We start from the raw sequence: 19,067 nt of genomic DNA on the forward strand, positions 1-19,067 counted from the left end.
AGAAGGGCCGACGGTGATGACGTCGCGCAACGTCCATCCCCCCCGCCCCGCGCTGGTCCCGGCTCCGCCCCCGCGTTCTATCCCCGCCCCCTTTGGCTACATTGTAGCCGAGCGAGCGAGCGAGCGAAGGGCGGAAGGCGCGATGGCCTCGGAGGTTCCCCGCCTGGCCCGGCAGCTCTTCCTGCGCGGCTTGGCCGCCGCTTTCCTGGCCGCCTTCGCCTCGCTTTACGTCCAGCTGCCCGGTGAGCCTGCGGCGGCGGCGGAAGGGAAGCGCTCTGCACATGCCCCGGGGCGCCCTCGCCCTTCCCGCTGCTGCGCCCAAAGCACAAGCCGAGTCCTCGCAGGGGCGTCCGGGGAGGGAAGAGTCCCGGGAGAGGGGAGGGGAGGGGAGGGGGGGCTGTGTCCCGCTTAGTGACCTTGCGGAGGGCCCGGCGCCGAAAGTCCGCCAGCCGCTCGGGCGAAGGCACCGGCTTCTCCGCCTCTGGGTCCCGCTGCAGCCGTCCACGTGTCCCGGCCGAGGGAGGGCTTGGGCAGTGGCTCCCTCCCGGGGAGAAATCTGGCGGGGCGCGAGGGTCTCCACGTCTGAAGGGGGCGCCCCTCCCTCCTCAAAGGAGTCCCGTGTCCTCACGTGTCCCCCTGACTCGTGTCTCGGACCCCGCTTCCCTGGAGGGAGAGAGGGCCAAGCATCCTCCTCCCCATAGCTCCTTGCCCCCTCCCCAGTAAACCCTGGGTTCATTTTATGTGGGGGTCTCTCCCCCTCCCCCCCACTCCCTTTGGGGATGGGGGCGCTTGAAAGACTTTAAATTGGGGGGGGATGGACCCATCAAGGGGCTCTCCTGCTTGGGGCTCCCCCCCCTTCCTCCCTGCACCCCTTTTCTCAGCAGCCCCTGGGAGAAACCGAGGGGGAGGGGGGCTTGGCTGTGGGGGTCTCCCTCCTTTTTCTGCATAAAGAACTGCTCTCTTCTGCCCCTCCCTCTGCTTTAGCCCCGCCCCCTTTTCCCAATATCCCAGCTGGATGGGGTTTTTTTTTTTTAGCCTGTGGGCCCCCCCTTTTTTTCCCCCACGTCTGTCCCAGGAGCTCCACGTGGCACTGGCGCTGCAGCAGTTGTGCAAACGGTCTCACGCGTGGAGTGCGGGGGGGGGGGTTGGTGTGGCCCACCGGCCCTCTCCCCTCTTTGTCTCGGCCTTGGGTGGCCCCTTCAAGCCCACCCACCCCACCCCAACCTTCCTCCTCCTCCTCCTGTTGGAGAAAAGATTTCCCCTTCCTGATCCAGGCATTTGTCCAGAATAGAAGTCTTCAAACTTGGCAGCTGGAAGACTTGTGGACTTCAACTCCCAGAATTCTCCAGCCAGCATAGCTGGCTGGAGAATTCTGGGAGTTGAAGTCCACAAGTCTTCCAGCTGCCAAGTTTGAAGACCTCTGGTCCAGAAGGTCTCCTGCCTTGGGCAGGGGGTTGGACTAGAAGACCTTCCAAGGTCCCTTCCAGCCCTAACAGAAGAACAAGAGCTGGAAAGGGACCTTGGAGGTCTTCTAGTCCATCCCCCTGCCCAAGGCAGGAGACCTTATACCATCCCAGACAAATGCTTGTTGCAAATCTCAGTGTTGGAGCCCCCACAACTTCTGGAGGCAATTTGTTCCACTCGTTAAGTCTTCTATCAGGAAGTTTCTCCTTCGTTCCAGGTTGCTTCTCTCCTTGATTGGTTTCCATCCGTTGCTTCTTGTCCTGCCTTCAGGGGCTTTGGAGAATAGGTGGACCCCTCTCCCCCCGCCGCCCCTCTTCTTTGGGGCAGCCCCTCAAATCCTGGAACGTTGCTGTCAAGTCACCCCTCGTCCTTTATTTTTATTAAACAGAATAATAGAGTTGGAAGGGGCTTTAGAGGTGCTCTAGTCCAACCCCTTTCTCAGGCAGGAAACCTTATATCAGTGTTTCTCAACCTTGGAAGCTTGAAGATGGGTGGACTTCAACTCCCAGAATCCCCCAGCCAGCGCTGCTGGCTGGGGGATTCTGGGAGTTGAAGTCCACCCATCTTCAAGCTTCCAAGGTTGAGAAACACTGCCCTATAATATTTCAGGCCAATGGCTGTCCAGTCTCTTTTTAAAAACCTCCAGTGATGAAGCATCCCCGACTTCCTGAGGCAAGCAGTTCCACTGATTAATTCTTCTCACAATCTGGAAATTTCTCCTTCCTTCTAGGTTTCTTCTCTCCTTGATTGTTTCTTGTCTTGCCTTCTGGTGCTTTGGAAAATTAAAGTTTACTCCTTCTTTCGGGCAGCCCCTCCAATATTGGAGCACTGCTCTCATGTCTCCCCTGGTCCTTCTTTTCATCAAACTAGACATTCGCAATCCATGCAGCCATTCTTCGTATATTTCACCCTCCAGCCCCCTAATCCTCTCTGTTGCTCTTTTTCTGCAACTCTTTCTGGAGTCTCCACATCTTTTTTACATCGTGGCGATCAAAATTGGATGCAATTTTTTTTTTTTTAATTTGATTTATATGCTGCCAGAGACTCAGGGCGGCTTACAGTGCGTTAAGCAATAGCCTTCATCCTTTTGTATATTTATACAAAGTCAGCTTATTGCCCCCACAAACTGGGTCCTCAATTTACCTACCTTAGAAAGGATGGAAGGCTGAGCCAACCTTGAGCCTGGCGAGATTCGAACCTGCAGTAATTGCAGGCAGCTGGTCTTAATAACAGGGTGCTTTAGACCACTGTACTACCAAGGCTCTTTTTATTCCAAGTGTGACCTTTCCAAGGCCTTGTAAAGTGGTATCAACACTTCACGTGATCCTGATTCTATCCCTCTGTTGATGCAGCCTAGGATTGTGGCTGGCTCCTATTTAAGGGATTGTCCACTAGGACACTCTCGCGCAGTTACTATTTATTTATTTATTTATTTTATTTTAATTTATATATCGCCCTTCTCCAGCAGGACTCAGGGCGGTGAACAGCCAGAATAAAACAGAACATACAAAATTTAAAAACAGTTTAAAAATAATTAAATATTTTTGGCCGCAATTTAAGACAACCCAATTAAAATCAATTAAATTTAACCAAAACTGTGGGATCAAGCCTGCAACTACTATATTGTTACTACTAATAGCCCTAGGATTCTAGAATTCTATGTTACACCTATGTTATTTGTCTGGGATGGTATAGGTCAACGATGGAGAATCTTTTCAGCACCGAGTGCGAAAACGAGCACATGCGTGCCGAACCTGGAAGAGAGAGCAACTGGCTGATGTGCAGACATGGGCCATAGGTTTGCCATCACGGGTATAGATAGTCCTCGACTTAACGACCACAATTGAGCCACAATTGTTAAGTGAGACACTCGTTAAGTGCGTTTTGCCCCATTTTACGACCTTTCTTGCCACCGTTGTTAAGTGAATCACTTCAGTTGTTCAATGAGTAAATAGGTCGTTCAATGAATCTGGCTCTCCCTTTGATTCTGCTTGTCCGGAGGTCGCAGAAGGGGATTCACACAACCCCTGGGACGCTGCAACTGTCGTAAGTACGAGTCAGTTGCCAAGCCTCTGGATTTGGATCACGTGGGGATGCAGCAAGCGTTGTAAGTGTGGAGAACGCTAACAAATTCCTTTCTTCCCAGGGAAAGGTCACTAAGGGAACCGTTGTAAGTTGAGGACTTGCCTGTAGAAAGAAGAAATGCAGCAACGAAACGAATCTCAGAAGTTGTTTACCCAAATTCTTAGCTTAAGGTTTCGGAGAGGTGAAAACGAACAAAAGTTTGCGAAGGGCAGTCTGACTTTCCGCAGGGTGCGGTGTGTGTACATTCGGGGTGAAGCGAAGGTGTGTTTGGTGGGGGAAAAAGGGGCAGACAATGGCTGCCAAACCCATTAAGTGGGAAAAAAATTAAGAGCGAGAAAATCGTTTATTAAAATGCCGGAGAGGTTTTTAAGGCATGCCGTGGTGGAAGAAAAGGAAAGAATTAATCTTGGATTGGAAGGAATATTGAAAAGGGGAAATTAGCCGGCTATCGCAGGGGTCTCCAACTGTGGCAACTTAAAGCCTGCTGGACTTCAACTCCCAGAATTCCCCAGCCAGCTGGCTAGGGAATTCTGGGAGTTGAAGTCCGCCAGGCCTAAAGTTGCTAAGCTTTGCTGTCTGGGGAATTCTGGGAGTTGAAGTCCTGCAGGCCTAAAGTTGCTAAGCTTTGCTGGCTGGGGAATTCTGGGAGTTGAAGTCCGCCAGGCCTAAAGTTGCTAAGTTTTGCTGGCTGGGGAATTCTGGGAGTTGAAGTCCGCCAGGCCTAAAGTTGCTAAGCTTTGCTGGCTGGGGAATTCTGGGAGTTGAAGTCCTGCAGGCCTAAAGTTGCTAAGCTTTGCTGTCTGGGGAATTCTGGGAGTTGAAGTCCGCCAGGCCTAAAGTTGCTAAGCTTTGCTGTCTGGGGAATTCTGGGAGTTGAAGTCCTGCAGGCCTAAAGTTGCTAAGCTTTGCTGGCTGGGGAATTCTGGGAGTTGAAGTCCGCCAGGCCTAAAGTTGCTAAGCTTTGCTGGTTGGGGAATTCTGGGAGTTGAAGTCCGCCAGGCCTAAAGTTGCTAAGCTTTGCTGGCTGGGGAATTCTGGGAGTTGAAGTCCGCCAGGCCTAAAGTTGCTAAGTTTTGCTGGCTGGGGAATTCTGGGAGTTGAAGTCCGCCAGGCCTAAAGTTGCCAAAGTTGGAGACCCCTGGGCTATCGGAGGGGGCTTTAGCTCTTAGCTTGGATTCAAGAGTGGAGTATCTCAGGAGGAACTTTGGAGTAAGTTTTGGGAACCTGCAGCCAACGAATTGGGAGGAATCCAGGAGAACCATTTCTGGCCAAACCCCTTTACAGGAAGTCCTAAAGTTACGACCGTCCATTTACTGACCGTTCAGAGTTAACAACAGCACCGGAAAAAGGGACTGACGACTGTTTCTGACACTTAACAACCGTGGCTCCATCAGCCCTGAAAAAAGGGACTTATGGCCATTTTTCACACTTATGACCGTTGCAGCATTCCCTTGGCAACCGACTCACGTTTATGATGCCCGCAGTGTGTCCACCCCCCCCCCACTTCCCCCGGTGATCCCCTTTTGCGACCTTCTGACAAGCAGAGTCAATGGGGAGGGAGACCGGATTCGCTGAACAACGGTGTGTGACTCATTGAACGGCTGCAGTGTTTCGCTTAACAACGGTGGCAAGAAAGGCGGTAGAAGGGGGCAAAGCTCACTTCGCAACAGCCTCGATTAGCAACAGAAATTTTTGGCGAAATAATTCTGGTTGTAAGTCGAGGACTCTCTGCATGCCAAGGCCCCACTTCCCTGTCTTGCTTAGCAGCAGAATTGGGGGGGTGGGGAGGAGGGGAGAGGAGGAGGAGGAGGAGGTCAATTCTGGTCATAAGTCGAGGATTCTTTGCATGCCAAGGCCCCTAGTTCCCTGTCTTGCTTAGCAGCAGAAAACTCTGTGTGTGTGTGTGTGTGTGTGTGTGTGTGAGAGAGAGAGAGAGAGAGAATTGTGGTCGTAAGTCGAGGACTCTGCATGGCAAGGCCCCACTTCCCTGTCTTGCTTAGCAGCAGAAATGAGGGGGGGAGGAGGAGGAGGAGGAGGAGATCAATTATGGTCGTAAATCGAGGACTCTCTGCATGGCAAGGCCCCAGTTCCCTGCCTCGGATGCCTGCAAAAGCACTAGGATGACGTGTGTGTGTGTGTGTTGTGTGACGTTGCCCCCGTTGCCAGGCTGTCCCGTTGGAGCCTCTCTTTCTCTCTCTCTCTCCCTCCTTCCTCCCTGCAGGCCTCTACGGGAAAGATGGCATCCTGCCCGCCCGGAAGATGCTTCGCTTCACGGGCAAAGGCTTCTGGCAGCAGCTGCGGGACTCCCCGACTCTGCTGTGGCTGGGACCCCACCTGGGGCTGGACACGGAGCAGGGCCTGGAGCTGCTGTGCCTGATGGGCACGCTGCTCTCCTTCGGGGCCCTGGTGCTGGAGCCCCTGCGGGACAGCCTGGTCTTCCTCGCCCTCTGGGGCCTTTACCTCTCCGTCTACCAGGTACCGGGGGCTGTGGGGGGGGGGGGGCTGGAGCCGGACCTTGCCCTGCCCTCCAGGGGTGCTGCCTGGGGAATTCTGGGAGTTGAAGTCCTTTGGAAGGAGTTGGCTAGGGAATTCTGGGAATTGAAGTCCATGCTTTCTAAAGTGCCAAGAAGGAATTCTGGGAGTTGAAGTCCTCACTTCTGATGGTGCTGGCTGGGGAATTCTGGGAATTGAAGTTGTTTGGAAGGAGCTGGCTAGGGAATTCTGGGAGTTGAAGTCCTTTGGAAGGAGCTGGCTAGGGAATTCTGGGAGTTGAAGTCCATGCTTTCTAAAGTGCCAAGAAGGAATTCTCGGAGTTGAAGTCCTCACTTCTGATGGTGCTGGCTGGGGAATTCTGGGAATTGAAGTCCTTTTGAAAATGCTGGCTAAGGAATTCTGGGAGTCCATGCTTTAGAAAGTGTGAAGAAGGAATTCTGGGAGTTGTGTTGCACTAACAAACTGGGTTCAAGCCACACCCTCTCCCTGGGAGGTCCGTGGGGGGACTTTGAGGCCATCGTGCATGCTTGGCCCAGCCTACCTTACAGGGGTGTTCTGTGGGGGGTGGGGAAAGGTCTCATCCCAGAAAGGGCCATTCCCAATTCCTAGCATAAGGGAGGCCAAACTGGAGTGAGGGAGGAGTTGTTGCACTGGGATTAGTTAATGGTTAGTAGGGTTAGTGGTTAGTTAGTGGCTGGGGTGGAGGATGGAGACTTTGCAGGTAGATTCAGCCAGTGGGATATTGTTTACATCAGGGAAAACCAGTCTGAACTCAGGTAGAAGGCACCTGACGAGCCACTCCAGCTGCTGATTGGATTTTCCTTCCTTTGTTCTCTCTCTGCAGGTGGGACAGGTGTTCCTCTATTTCCAATGGTAAGTGGCCCTGGGCTTCTACAGGTGGGGCTCAACCTACCACCATAATCGAGCCCAAGGTTTCTGTCGCTAAGCGAGACATTTGTTCAGTGAGTTTTGTCCCATTTTATGACTTTCTTGCCACAGTTGTTAAGCAGTCTTCCCAGTATTTGAGGGGCTGCCCCAAAGAAGAGGGGGAGGGAGGGAGGACAAGAAGCAACGGATGGAAACTCATTGAGGAGAGAAGCAACCAGGAATTGAGGAGAAACTTCCTAACCGTGAGGACAATTAACCAGTGGTACTGCTTGCCACCAGACGTTGTGGGGGCTCCATCACTGGAGGCTTTTAAGAAGAGACTGGACAGCCACTTGTCTGAAATGGTATAAGATCTGCTCTAGCAGAGGGCTGGACTGGAAGACCTCCAAGCTCCCTTCCCCTCTCTATTCGGATTGATACTAACTTAACCACTGTGGCGAGAAAGGTCGTAAAATGGGGCAGCAAATCTCACTGAATCCCTGACCCACTCAGCCAGGGCTCAAATGGTGGTCGTAAGTGTTAAGGATATTCTTGGCTCATAACCGATGTTATGGGTTATTGAGCAGAGTACCCCTTGAGTATGAAAGCGGCTGAGAGTGAAGAACCACAGTTAATATACTGACACACTGAGTTGTGGTAGTCTTTTACTTTTAGAAAAAAGTAAAGCAAAGTCCAATAACAATCCAAGTCATACACAGATAAGGCAATAGTTAAAATATCAATTCAGGGATATTCCAAGTACAAAGTCTTCTTACCAGTTGTTGTCATTACACAATAAAAACAGTTCTTGAGTTTCAAACAGGAACAAGTTCAGTATTATAACATTCAATAAATAGTAGAAAACTACAAGTAGCAATGATCAAACAGTGGTCATGCAGAGAGAAGAAGTAGAGATAAGCAGGTAAAATGGTGTAGTGTCCACAAGCCATGATTCAGGCTTCCCCTTAAGTACATTGGCTACAGAGCTCAGCCAATCAGGATACAGGATGGTGCAATAGAGTCTTAAAGCAATACAGTACCTTTTGACAAACATGTATTGATAGTTTATCTATTGCCTGACCAACTAGTTAGACAATAGCCGTTTCCTAACAATAAGTCAAGGACTGCCTGCGATTTCTACGTCACGGGGAGTGCCTCCTAGAACCCCTGTGAGGGTTGGCAAGGGGAAGGGCGCTCTAGCCATGCTCTTTTGACCTTCGTCTTTCTCCACCAGGGACAGCCTTTTGCTGGAGACGGGCTTCCTGGCGGTGCTGGTGGCCCCCCTGCACCTGCTCAAGTGGAAGTCCACCACCTGGCGGGCGCACGACGGGGTGACCTTCTGGCTGGTGCGCTGGTTGCTCTTCCGGTTGATGTTCGCATCCGGGGTGGTGAAACTGACCAGCCGCTGCCCCACCTGGTGGGGGCTCACAGGTGAGTCAGCCAGCACAGAGAGAAAAACTGCCTGACCGGTTGGCCCTTGGGGCTCAGACGCTGAGCTTGTCCATCAGAAAAGGTCGGCGGTTCGGCGGTTCGAATCCCTAGGACAGGTTCTCCTGCGTGAGAGCAGGGGGTTGGACTAGATGACCTCCAGGGTCCCTTCCAATTCTGTTATTCTGTGTGGGGTTGCACAGTTTTGCAGGGACACCCCCCCACCCCCGCTAGCTCCAAAAGCTAATTGGGTGGGAAGGAAATCTTGTTTTAGAATAGGGATGTGCAACTATGGCTCCTTTTCAACCTGTGGACTTCAAGTCCCAGAATTCCTGAGCCATTTGCCTCAGGAATTCTGGGAGTTGAAGTCCACAGGTCTTAAAGGGGCCATAGTTGCGCACCCCTGTTTTAGAAAGTCTCTTGTTCAATTTATTCCTTTAAATCGGATGTGTTGCCAGCCACTGAAACTTGGAACACAAAACCCGCATGCTTCACTTAACAGCCACAGTGATTCGCTTAACGACAGTGGCAAAACTCACTTAACCAATGTTCTCATTTAGCGACAAATTTTGGCCTCGACTATGGTCGCAAGTTGAGTACTACCTATATTTCCACCCTCTCGTGACTTAATGAGAGATTTGCTTAGCAATAGAAATTTGGGGCTGTTTTGCATCCATAAGTCAAGGACTAACTATATTCCCACCTCTTCTCCACCTCTCTTTCTCTCTCCCTCCCCTCTGTCTGTCTTTCTCCCTTTCTCTCTCTCCGTCTCTGCCTCTCTCTCTCTCCTTCTCTTTCTCTCTCCTTCTCTCCGTCCCTCTCTCCCTGCCTCTCTGTCTTTCTCCTCTCCCTCCCTCCCTCTCTCTCCTTCTCACTGTCTTTCTCTCCTCTCTCACCTCTCTGTCTCTCTCCTTCTCTCACTCCCTCTCTTTCTCTCCTTCTCACTCTCTCTTTCTCTCTCTCCTTCTCTCACTCCTCTCTCTGTCTCTCTCCTTCTCTCGCTCCCTCTCTTTCTCTCCTTCTCACTCTCTCTTTCTCTCTCTCCTTCTCTCACTCCTCTCTCTGTCTCTCTCCTTCTCTCCCTCTTTCTTTCTCTCTCCTCTCCCTCTCTGTCTCTCTCCTTCTCTCCCTCCCTCTCTCTGTCTTTCTCTCTGTCTTTCTCCTCTCCCTCCCTCTCTTTCTCTCTCCTTCTCACTCCTTTTCTCTTTCTCCCCTTCTCACTCTCTCTCTCTCCTCTCCCCCCTCTCTCTGCCTCTCTTCTTTCTCTCTCTCCCTCTCTTTCTCTGTCTCTCTCCTCTTCCTCCCTCTCTGTCTTTCTCCTCTCCCTCCCTCTCTCTTTTTCCTTCTCACTCTTTTTCTCTCTCTCCCCTTCTCACTCTCTTTCTCTCTCCTCTCCCCCTTCTCGCTGTCTCTCTCCTTCTCTCCCTCCCCTTTCTTTCTCTCCTCTCCCTCTCTCTCTCTCTCTCCCTCCCTCCCCCCTTTCTTTCTCTCCTCTCCCTCTCTCTCCTGCTGTCCCTTTTTCTGTCTGTCTCTCCCTTTCTCTCTCTCTCCTCTTACTCCTCTCTCTCTCTCTCTCTCTCTCTCCGTTTCCCCTTCTGTTGCCAGCATTGACCTACCACTACGAGACCCAGTGCATCCCCACGCCCAGCGCCTGGTTTGCCCACCAGATGCCCTTCTGGTTCCAGAAGCTCAGTGTCGTGGCCACCTACATGATCGAGATCGCCATCCCGCCCCTCTTCTTCGTGCCGCTCCGGCGCCTTCGCCTCTTTGCCTTCTACACCCAGGTACGGCCGGGCGCTGGGAAGGTGAGGTTGGCAAGCGCTGGGGGTTGGGGGGGGGTTGGTCTGAATGCCCCCCCAAGGAGAAAGTTAGCAGCAAAACTAAGAGGGAGAATTTGGACACTTATTTGGCACAGTCAGGCGCCAGTAGGCCTCAACTTACAACCTCAGTTGAGCCCAAAGTTTATGTCGTTAAGTGAAGAAATTAGTTTTACTCCCAATTTATGACTTTTCCTCGCCGCGTTGGTTAAGCGAAGCCCTGCGGTTGTTAAATGAGTCTCATGGTCGTTAAGTGAGTCTGGCTTCCCCGGTGACTTTGCTGCTCAGACGGTCGCAAAAAGGGAATCGGGGACCCCAGGACACTGCAAAAACGTCACACCAACTTAACTGCAGTGGTTCACTTAACGACTTGGGGTGAGAAAGATCGTAAAATGGCGCGCAAAATTCCTTGAACAACTATCTCGCTTGGCCACAGAAACCTTGGGCTCCGTTGTGGTCGTAAGTCGAGGACTCCCTGCATTTTAACCCTCCTCCAGGTCCTTCTGCAAGCCCTGATCATTTTCACCGGCAACTACAATTTTTTCAACCTGCTGACTCTGGTGCTGAGCTGCTCCCTGCTGGACGACGAGCACGTGGGGCTGTGGCTGGGCCATGGGCGGAAGAAAGCCAGTGGCGGTGAGTCCCCCAGGCTCCCCCACACACACGAGGAGGAGGAGGAGCTTCCCTTGGGCGCATTCCTTGATTTATTTATTCTGTTTACGTGCCGCCTGTCTGGCTCTCCGGAGCGGCAGGGTTGATGGGAGCTGCAGTCCTGTCGCTTCTCATGGGGTGGTGCATGATGGGTTTGATGGTACTTGCATGATGGGATTGGTGGTGCTTGCATGATGGGCCTGATGGGAGCTGCAGTCCAGTCCCTTCTCATGGGGAGGTGCATGATGGATTCATAATACTTGCATGATGGGTTTGATGGTATTTGCATGATGGGTTTGGTGGTACTTGTATGATGAATTTGATGGTACTTGCATGATGGGTTTGGTGGTACTTGCATGATGGGATTCATGATGCTTGCATGATGGGATTGATTAGGAGTTGCATGAAGGCAGTTGATGGGAGCTGTAGTCCAGCTGCATCTCATGGGAGGTGCATGATGGGATTGATAGTACTTGCATGATGGGAGCTGCCTGATGGGAGCTGCAGCCCAGCCCCCTCTGCAGGGCCCTTAGGCCCCCATCCTCAGTGCCCGCGATCGGCCACTGTGGGGCCCGTGAGCCTTCCCCCCTTGACCTTGACCCCTCCCTCTGTTCCTGTCCTCTCTGGCCCTTAGGCTGGGCTTGGCGATTGCCCCCCCTGCTGGCAGAGCTGGCTGTCTACGGCCTCCTGATCTTCTGGACCAGCCGTTACTTCGGGCTGACCATCAACTGGGAGAAGAGACTCCTTGAAACCAAGACAGGTATTTCTTTGGGGGGGGAGAGAGAGGGCTTCAGTTGGCAGTGGGGGGGGGGTGTCATGTGGGGCATGTGGGGTGTCCTGGCAGTCCCTCAGCTGCGGTGGGGTGAACTTTTTCCCCATTTCGGCATGCAAGGGGCTCAGCCCTGACCCACCAGCCCTATTCTCACATTCTCAGACTTGCCCAAGGATTCCCCCCTCCTCCCCTCCACCGCCCCATTTGAGTGCACACGTGCAAGTTTTGTCCCAAACCTCAAGAATTCTGCTCCCTTTGTACCCCCTCCTCACCAAGGGGGAAGGGGCCTTGCCCTCTGAAATGCAAGACTTGAAGGGGTCCCGGGTGCCTTGTAGCTGCCCCCACCCCAACCCTCGTGTTTTAGAGCTGGGGGTACAATTCCTGGGGGGCTGGGAGACCTGGGGTCCTCCCCCATTGGAAGAGGGGTGCAATACAGTAGCATTGTGTGAACCTGTTGGATCCGGGCCGAGAGAGAGAGAGAGAAGGGTGGGCAACCCGGGTCCTTTCCTGGCTCCGGTTCGTCCATTCACACCCTCCCTCAACCTGGTCTCTCTCCAGCGTTCACCTTCCACGAGTTCATGCAGTGGCTGAAGATGGTGACCCTCCCTCTGGTGGCCGTGGGGCTTCTCTCCTTGCTATGGGAGATCCTTCAGGCCGGATACAGGTGAGTCGGGAGTTGACTTGGGGCAGGAAGGGGACGGCAGTTGGCAAGCCACTATTTCACCCCCAAAAGACAAGACTCAACTGGCTCTGTTCTCCTTCATCTCCTCCCCCTCTTCACCATCATTTTTCCTTCTCTTCCTTCACCAATTTTTCTCCTCCTCCTTCATGACTATTCCCCCTCTTCCTCCCCAAGCCCACTCCTTTCCAGCACTGATGGATGTTAGCTGGTTGGGCCAGGAAATGTCTGCAAGGAAGCCACCAAGCTCAGAGAGCACCGAGGACCCCCACACTCGTCCTTCCTCCTCCTCCTCTTCTTCTTCCTCCTACTTTCTTCTTCTTTCTTCCTCCTCCTCTTTCTCATTTCCTTCTCTCTCCCCCTTCCTCTTCCTCCCCCTTCTCCTCCTGCTCCTCTTCTTCTTCTTCCTCTTCTTTCTTCTTCTTCTTCCTCTTCCTACTTTCTTCTTCTTTCTTCCTCCTCCTCCTCATTTCCTTCTCTCTCCCCCTTCCTCCTCCTCTTCTTCTTTCTTCTTCCTCCTCTTTCTCATTTCCTTCTCTCTCCCCCTTCCTCTTCCTCCCCCTTCTCCTCCTCCTCCTCCTCCTCTTCTTCCTCTTCTTTCTTCTTTCTTCTTCCTCTTCCTACTTTCTTCTTCTTTCTTCCTCCTCCTTCTCATTTCCTTCTCTCTCCCCCTTCCTCCTCCTCTTCTTCTTCTTTCTTCTTCCTCTTCCTACTTTCTTCTTCTTTCTTTCTCCTCCTCTTTCTCCTCATTTCCTTCTCTCTCCCCCTTCCTCTTCCTCCCCCTTCTCCTCCTCCTCTTCTTCTTCCTCTTCTTTCTTCTTCTTCCTCCTACTTTCTTCTTCTTTCTTCCTCCTCCTCTTTCTCCTCATTTCCTTCTCTCTCCCCCTCTTCCTCCTCCATTTCCTCACAGTCCATTTTTCAGATCCACGAATGCTATTTCCTACAATTTAACCAGCTCTGTTATTATTCTTTAGTCTTTTTCAAACCTTACCCACTTTAAAATAGGTGGACTTCAATTCCCAGAATTGCCCGGAACCAGCTTTGCTCCTTTGTCTCTTAAAGGAATGTCCCATCCCCCTCAATATTTGGGGTGGTCTCTGGGGACCTCCTGCCTGATGTCCCTTTCCTTCCCTTCCCCCCAGGAGTGCCTGCGTCCGGGGATTTTTCTGGAAACTCTGGTCTGTCGTGCAATGGGCCATTTTCGCCACAGCTGCCCTGGGGATGTTCACTATCAGCCTGGTGAGTCTTTGGGGGGGGCGGCAGGGTGAGCATACCTGGTGGCATCAGCCCGGGAGGGGTTGCTACGCCTTAATAGGCTTAATAGGCTTCATGCCGGATGCGGTAGGGCTTCTTTGGGGGTGTGGAAATTGGGGTGAATCATACCGTAGGAGGAAGATTTGGGGGGGAGACCCAAGTGGCCCCTGAGCAGAAAAACCCCCAGAATTCCTAAATAAGTCAGTATATTTAAGGATCCTGCCTTGCTTTAAAACATAACAGCCATGGTGGTGGCGTAGTGGTTAGAGTGCAGTATTGCAGGCTGACTCTGTCCACTACCAGGAGTTCGATCCTGACTAGCTCAAGATTGACTCAGACTTCCATCCTTCCGAGGTGGGTAAAATGAGGACCCAGATTGTTGGGGGGCAATTATGTTGTAACTACTTAGAGAGAGCTGTAAAGCACCGTGAAGCGGTATATAAGGCTAAGGGCTATTGTGAAGGAAGGGAGGGAGGGAGGGAGGGAGGGAGGGAAGGAAGGAAGGAAGGAAGGAAGGAAGGAAGGAAGGAAGGAAGGAAGGAAGGAAGGAAGGAAGGAAGGCAGACAGGCAGGCCCTGGTGGTACAGTGATTAGACTGCAATGCCCACAGCCAGGAGTTTGATTCTCATCGAAACATCTTGGACTGAGATCTGAGTCAGACCGACTGGGCTCTCTTGATGTCGTTGCTGTTGCTTTCCAGAAGATGTTGTGGGTTCAAATCACAGCCCTCTGTTCCTTCCCCAGGTTCCCTTCACGTACATTGAGCACGAGTCCAACGGGAAGCTCTGGCCGGGCATCCATCAGGCCTTTGGGGCTGTGGATCGCTACCAGCTGGCCAATTCCTACGGGCTCTTCCGGCGAATGACGGGCGTCGGTGGGCGGCCGGAGGTGGTGCTGGAAGGCAGCCACGACAAGGAAACGTGGACGGTGAGTGGCTTTGGGATGCTGTCAGAGGGAGGGCTGGGGGCTGATCCTCCTTGACTCAAGCTGAACCCCAAAACCCTCGAGAATTCCTGGAAGCCTGGCATTCGGACAAGTCAGCCATCAACAGGCATGTAGAGATAAATAACATCTACCCACCATTTGAAAGAGACAGTTGTAAGGCTTGAAATACCCCAATTCAAGAAGTACCAAATCAGACAATCAAACAGTAAACCACAACCAAATGCAGGAACCACCGAGGAGAAAACATGTCCACCAATACTGATGGGACAAGCCACTAGTATATGAATGAGAGCAAAGCCCCCTTCTAGCACTGATGCTATTTCCTAGTTGGGTCCTGAAATGTCTGCAAGGAAACAACCCAGCTCAGAGAGCTTCAAGGGCCCTAAATCCTCCTCTTTGCCACAACCCCACTCCCTTGTAACACTGATGATGTTCCCTAGTTGGGTCATGAGACATCTGCAAGAAAAGGACCCAGCTAGGAGAGCACCAGGGACCCCACAATTATTCCCCTCTCCTCTCCCTCCTCTTCCTCCTCCTCCTCTTCTCTGCAAATCCTATTCTGCAATTAATTTTACTAACCGTTAGTAGGATATTGTATTTATTGGCTTCACTCTGGCATGCCTTGGTGTTTTTTTCCTTCTAAATTTGGCTGATCATTGGCCAGATAAATATTATTGATCGGTTGGCACAAACGGGTGGGCGGGGCCTCCTGGCAGGGAAGAGGGGGCGGAGCCACGGAGGTCCCACCGGCGCTCTCTGCCCACTTCCCCAGGAGATCGAGTTCATGTACAAGCCGGGCAACATCAGCGCTCCCCCGCCCATCGTGGCCCCACACCAGCCCCGCCTGGACTGGCAGATGTGGTTCGCTGCTCTGGGCCACCACAGCCACAGCCCCTGGTTCACCAGCTTCGTCTACCGCCTCCTGCAGGGCAAGAAGGAAGGTGAGCCTGCTGGATAATCCCTCCTCCTTCCTTCCCTCCATCCTTCCTTATTTACTTCCTCCCTCCCTCTTTCTCCTTCTTCCCTTTCTCACTTCCCTCCTCTTCCCTCTTTCTCCTCCCTCCCTCCAATCTTTCTCCTTCCTTCCACCCTCCCACTTTCTCCTCCTTCCTTCCTTCCTTATTTACTTCCTCCTTCCTTCCATCCTCCCTCACTCTCTCCCTTCCTTCCTTATTTACTTCCTTCTTCCCTTTCTCCTTCCTCCCTCCCTCCCTCTTTCTCCCTTCCTTCCTTAGTTCCCCTCTCCCTCCCTCCCTCTTTCTCCTTCTTCTCTTTCTCACTTCCTCCCTCCCTCCCTGCCTCTCCCTTCCTTCCTTCCTTCCTCCTTCCCTTTCTCCTTCCTCCCTCCCTCCCTCTTTCTCCTTCTTCCCTTTCTCACTTCCTCCCTCCCTCCCTGCCTCTCCCTCCCTTCCTTCCTTCCTTCCTTCCTTCCTTCCTTCCTTCCTCCTTCCCTTTCTCCTTCCTCCCTCCCTCCCTCTTTCTCCTTCTTCCCTTTCTCACTTCCTCCCTCCCTCCCTCCCTCCCTGCCTCTCCCTTCTTTCCTTCCTTCCTTCCTTATTTACTTCCCTTTCTCCTTCCTCCCTCCCTCCCTTCCTCCCTTCCTTCCTTCCTTCCTTCTTCCCTTCCTTCCTCCCGCCCTCCCTCCCTTCCTCTTCCAAGCCCTGTCTTCAGGGTCCCAGAGAGACCTCTTGGACCATAGAGCGCAGTTGAGAGGCGGGGACCCAGGACGGTGGGGTGCAACGGCCAGAGAAGGGAGCTGGGGGTGGGTGGGATTGAGCCCGAGAAGACCCCTGCAGCCATTCACCTTTGCCCACCCAAAAGGATCTTGTACGCACGGAAGTCCGATGTTAGCACTTCAACCTGCATTTACTCTAGTGCTGACATAAGAAGGAGAAGAGGGGGCAGCTGGCAAGAGGACGCTTGACTTCTCACCTACTTATTTTCCCTGAAGATAATATCCCCTAGGAGATGAGATGGGAGGAGGGACATTCCTGGGAGCTTAAGTAGTAGATATGGGGAGAGTGATTTGGAAGAGGGCCAATGAGACACAGAGAATTGGGGAATGGAAAGAGAAGGTTTGGGGTCAGGAAGTCAGAGTTGGCTACGCCACGATCGGGGACAGGTTGTCGTGCTTAATAAAATGAAAGATTTCTTCAAAGACTATCTGTTTGGAAATGCAATTTATTTTATTTGAGACGACATCAAAACCTGACATCCAGCCTCTCCTGAAGGAGAACGATGGGGTTGCCTTTGGGAAGGCAACACCTGGATGAATGTCCAAGAAAACAGGCTCTACCAGACGGGCTCCAGTGTGGGGTGGGGGTGTCTGCCCACCTGGGATCCAGGCAGATTAGAGCCTCTCTGTGGCTCCTGCATCCATCTCCAGGATGATGAGGGATGTCAGTGGGGGGGGGGGGGTTGCAGAGGGCAGGAGACCCTCAATTTTCTTCTTTCAGCTGACCAACTGACCCATCTCCCTCCCCCCCCCCCGGCCGATTTCCCTGCAGTGATCCATCTTATACAGGTGGACGACTCCAAGTACCCCTTCAGGGACCACCCACCCACCTACATCCGGGCCCAGCTGTACAAATACTGGTTCACGGAGGCAGAGCCGGACGGGTGAGTGGATGGTGGGGGGAGGGAGGACGGTGTGGGGGGAGGAAATCTTTAGTCCAGGAAAATGTTTTTTCCCCTCCCTCCCCCTTTGGGAAAGGCCAATTAAGACCAATCAAACCAATTAAAGCTATAAAATATTCTCTGTGCCTCCACGAGAAGGATTTGGCTCCCCCAGCAAGGCCCGGGAAGGGGGGGGGGGAACTGTAGCCCCCACCCCAAGCCAGAAGGAGTTAGGGGCCAGAAGGAATGCAGGCAGCCCCCCCAGCTTCACCTCCCCCCTCCCCATTTCCTCCCGGCAGGACCCTCCCTCAAAATTGGTGGCGGCGTCACCGGATTGAGGAATTCTACCCGGTGGTCTTTTTGGGAGACCCCAACCTGGAAGCCCAGCTGGCCCAGCACGGGCTCAAGGTGAGGAGCATGGGCATTGTGGTTGGGGGGGAGCAGCCAGCTTCGGGGAGGGGGGATATGTCAGCCCAGTCTGGAGTAGGAACGGGGGTGGATGGGTGTCGGTTTTTTTACCGACCAAAATTGAAGCCACAAATATTTCCAATGTCAATATTTTTCAAAAGGGAATTTGGCAGTTGTACACCCCCTCCCCCCGCCCCCCAAAAAATTACAGGCAGTCCTCAACATATGACTGTTGAACCCAAAATTTCCGTTGCTAAGCATGACAGCTGTTAAGTGAGTTCCGCTCCACTTTACGACCTTTCTTGCCATGGTGGTTAAGCGAATTGTCGCAGTCGTGAAGTTAGTAAAATGGTCGTTCAGTGAATCTGTCTTCCCCCTTGGGTTCGCTCGTCCGAAGGTCGCAAAAGGGGCTTCTACGACCCTGGGACACTACAACCGTCATAAATACGAGTCAGTTGCCAAGGGTCTGAATTATGACCAGGGGCTGCTGCAACTGTCATAAGTGTGAGAAAGTGTCATAAATTCCCTTTTTTCAGTGCTGTTGTAACCTCGGATGGTCACTAAATGAACTGTTGTAAATTGAGAACTTCCTGTAGCCTCCACTCAACCTGGACCCCCCCCTTCCTCTCTTGGTCACCCCAAAAAATCCTGAGGGGTGTGTGTGTGAGCCTGTCTTACTGAAGATTTTCCCCTTCTTCTTCCAGGACAAGCCCCCCGTGAAGCGCCCCCCAGATGCCCTCCTGCCCAGCCTGCTGCAGCGAGTTCGAGTCCACCTCCACCTGTACACCGGCCCAGCCATCATCTGGTCCCTCTACCTGACCGCAGCGGCTGTGGGCATCCTGCGAGGCCTGGGGGCCCGTCTGCTGGCCGGAGGGGTCCCCACCGGAGGCAAGCAGAAGCCGAGTCGGCCCGTTGACGCGGTGGCCGATCCCGGTGGCGGCGGAGACCAGCCGGGCGGAGAAAAGAACGGGCAGTTGCGCAGGAAGGAGGAGAAGGGCCGGGCAGCCAGCGAGACCCCCTCCAACGGGTTGCGGCACACGAAGAAGAAGAAATAAGTCAGGGGGGGCGGCAGCACCGGGACCCCCCCCTCCAAACCCAGCCTCTGCGAGACGCCAGGCGGGACATGACTAGGGCGGGGGAGAGCCTTTGCCCCCCCCTTGTCGGACTTGGTTGCCTTCCCTCCTCCCATTACACACAAACACGCACGCACACCAGCTGTGGGGTGGATGGAAACCCCTTTGAACACGCCTCCCCCCCCACCCACCCGAAGGTCCTCCCTGTCGCATTGAGGGAGGGGCAGTGCTGACGTGGGGAAACGTGGCCGAGGCTGAAGCTTCAGCTTTGGCTTTAGGGGCTCATCTGCCAGCCGAACCCTCCCCTCTTCCTCCCCATCTCCATCCCAGCCCTTCCCTCGACCTTCTTTGTGGGGAGGGGGCTTGTTCGCTGCTCCCTGCTGCATCATTGAGGCTGGGGGCAACAGGCGCCCCACTGGGCTCCACCCTTTGCGCCTTGGGGGAGCAGAGTTGGCGCTTCTCACGCAGGACCCAAGAGACGGCTTCAGTTTTCTAAATAAACCCTGTACATTCCA

At 53.2% G+C, this 19,067-nt stretch overlaps 1 protein-coding gene across 1 annotated transcript; it reads left to right on the forward strand.

Moving 5' to 3' along the window:
* Positions 1 to 123: 123 nt before the first annotated feature.
* On the forward strand, positions 124 to 19,067 carry LMF2 (lipase maturation factor 2). Its single transcript, XM_070947410.1, has 14 exons — positions 124 to 242; positions 5,771 to 6,024; positions 6,887 to 6,915; positions 8,144 to 8,340; positions 9,943 to 10,121; positions 10,652 to 10,790; positions 11,440 to 11,565; positions 12,136 to 12,241; positions 13,399 to 13,495; positions 14,255 to 14,437; positions 15,228 to 15,396; positions 16,963 to 17,074; positions 17,371 to 17,479; positions 18,184 to 19,067. Exons 1-14 carry the CDS (start codon positions 143 to 145, stop codon positions 18,532 to 18,534), a joined length of 2,151 nt encoding a protein of 716 aa, XP_070803511.1. The 5' UTR covers positions 124 to 142; the 3' UTR covers positions 18,535 to 19,067.

This window comes from Pituophis catenifer, unplaced genomic scaffold (assembly GCF_029215685.1).
Source record: "Pituophis catenifer annectens isolate HBS135680 unplaced genomic scaffold, rPitCat1.0.hap2 SCAF_7, whole genome shotgun sequence".
In the NCBI taxonomy this organism is placed as follows: Eukaryota; Metazoa; Chordata; class Lepidosauria; order Squamata; family Colubridae; genus Pituophis; species Pituophis catenifer.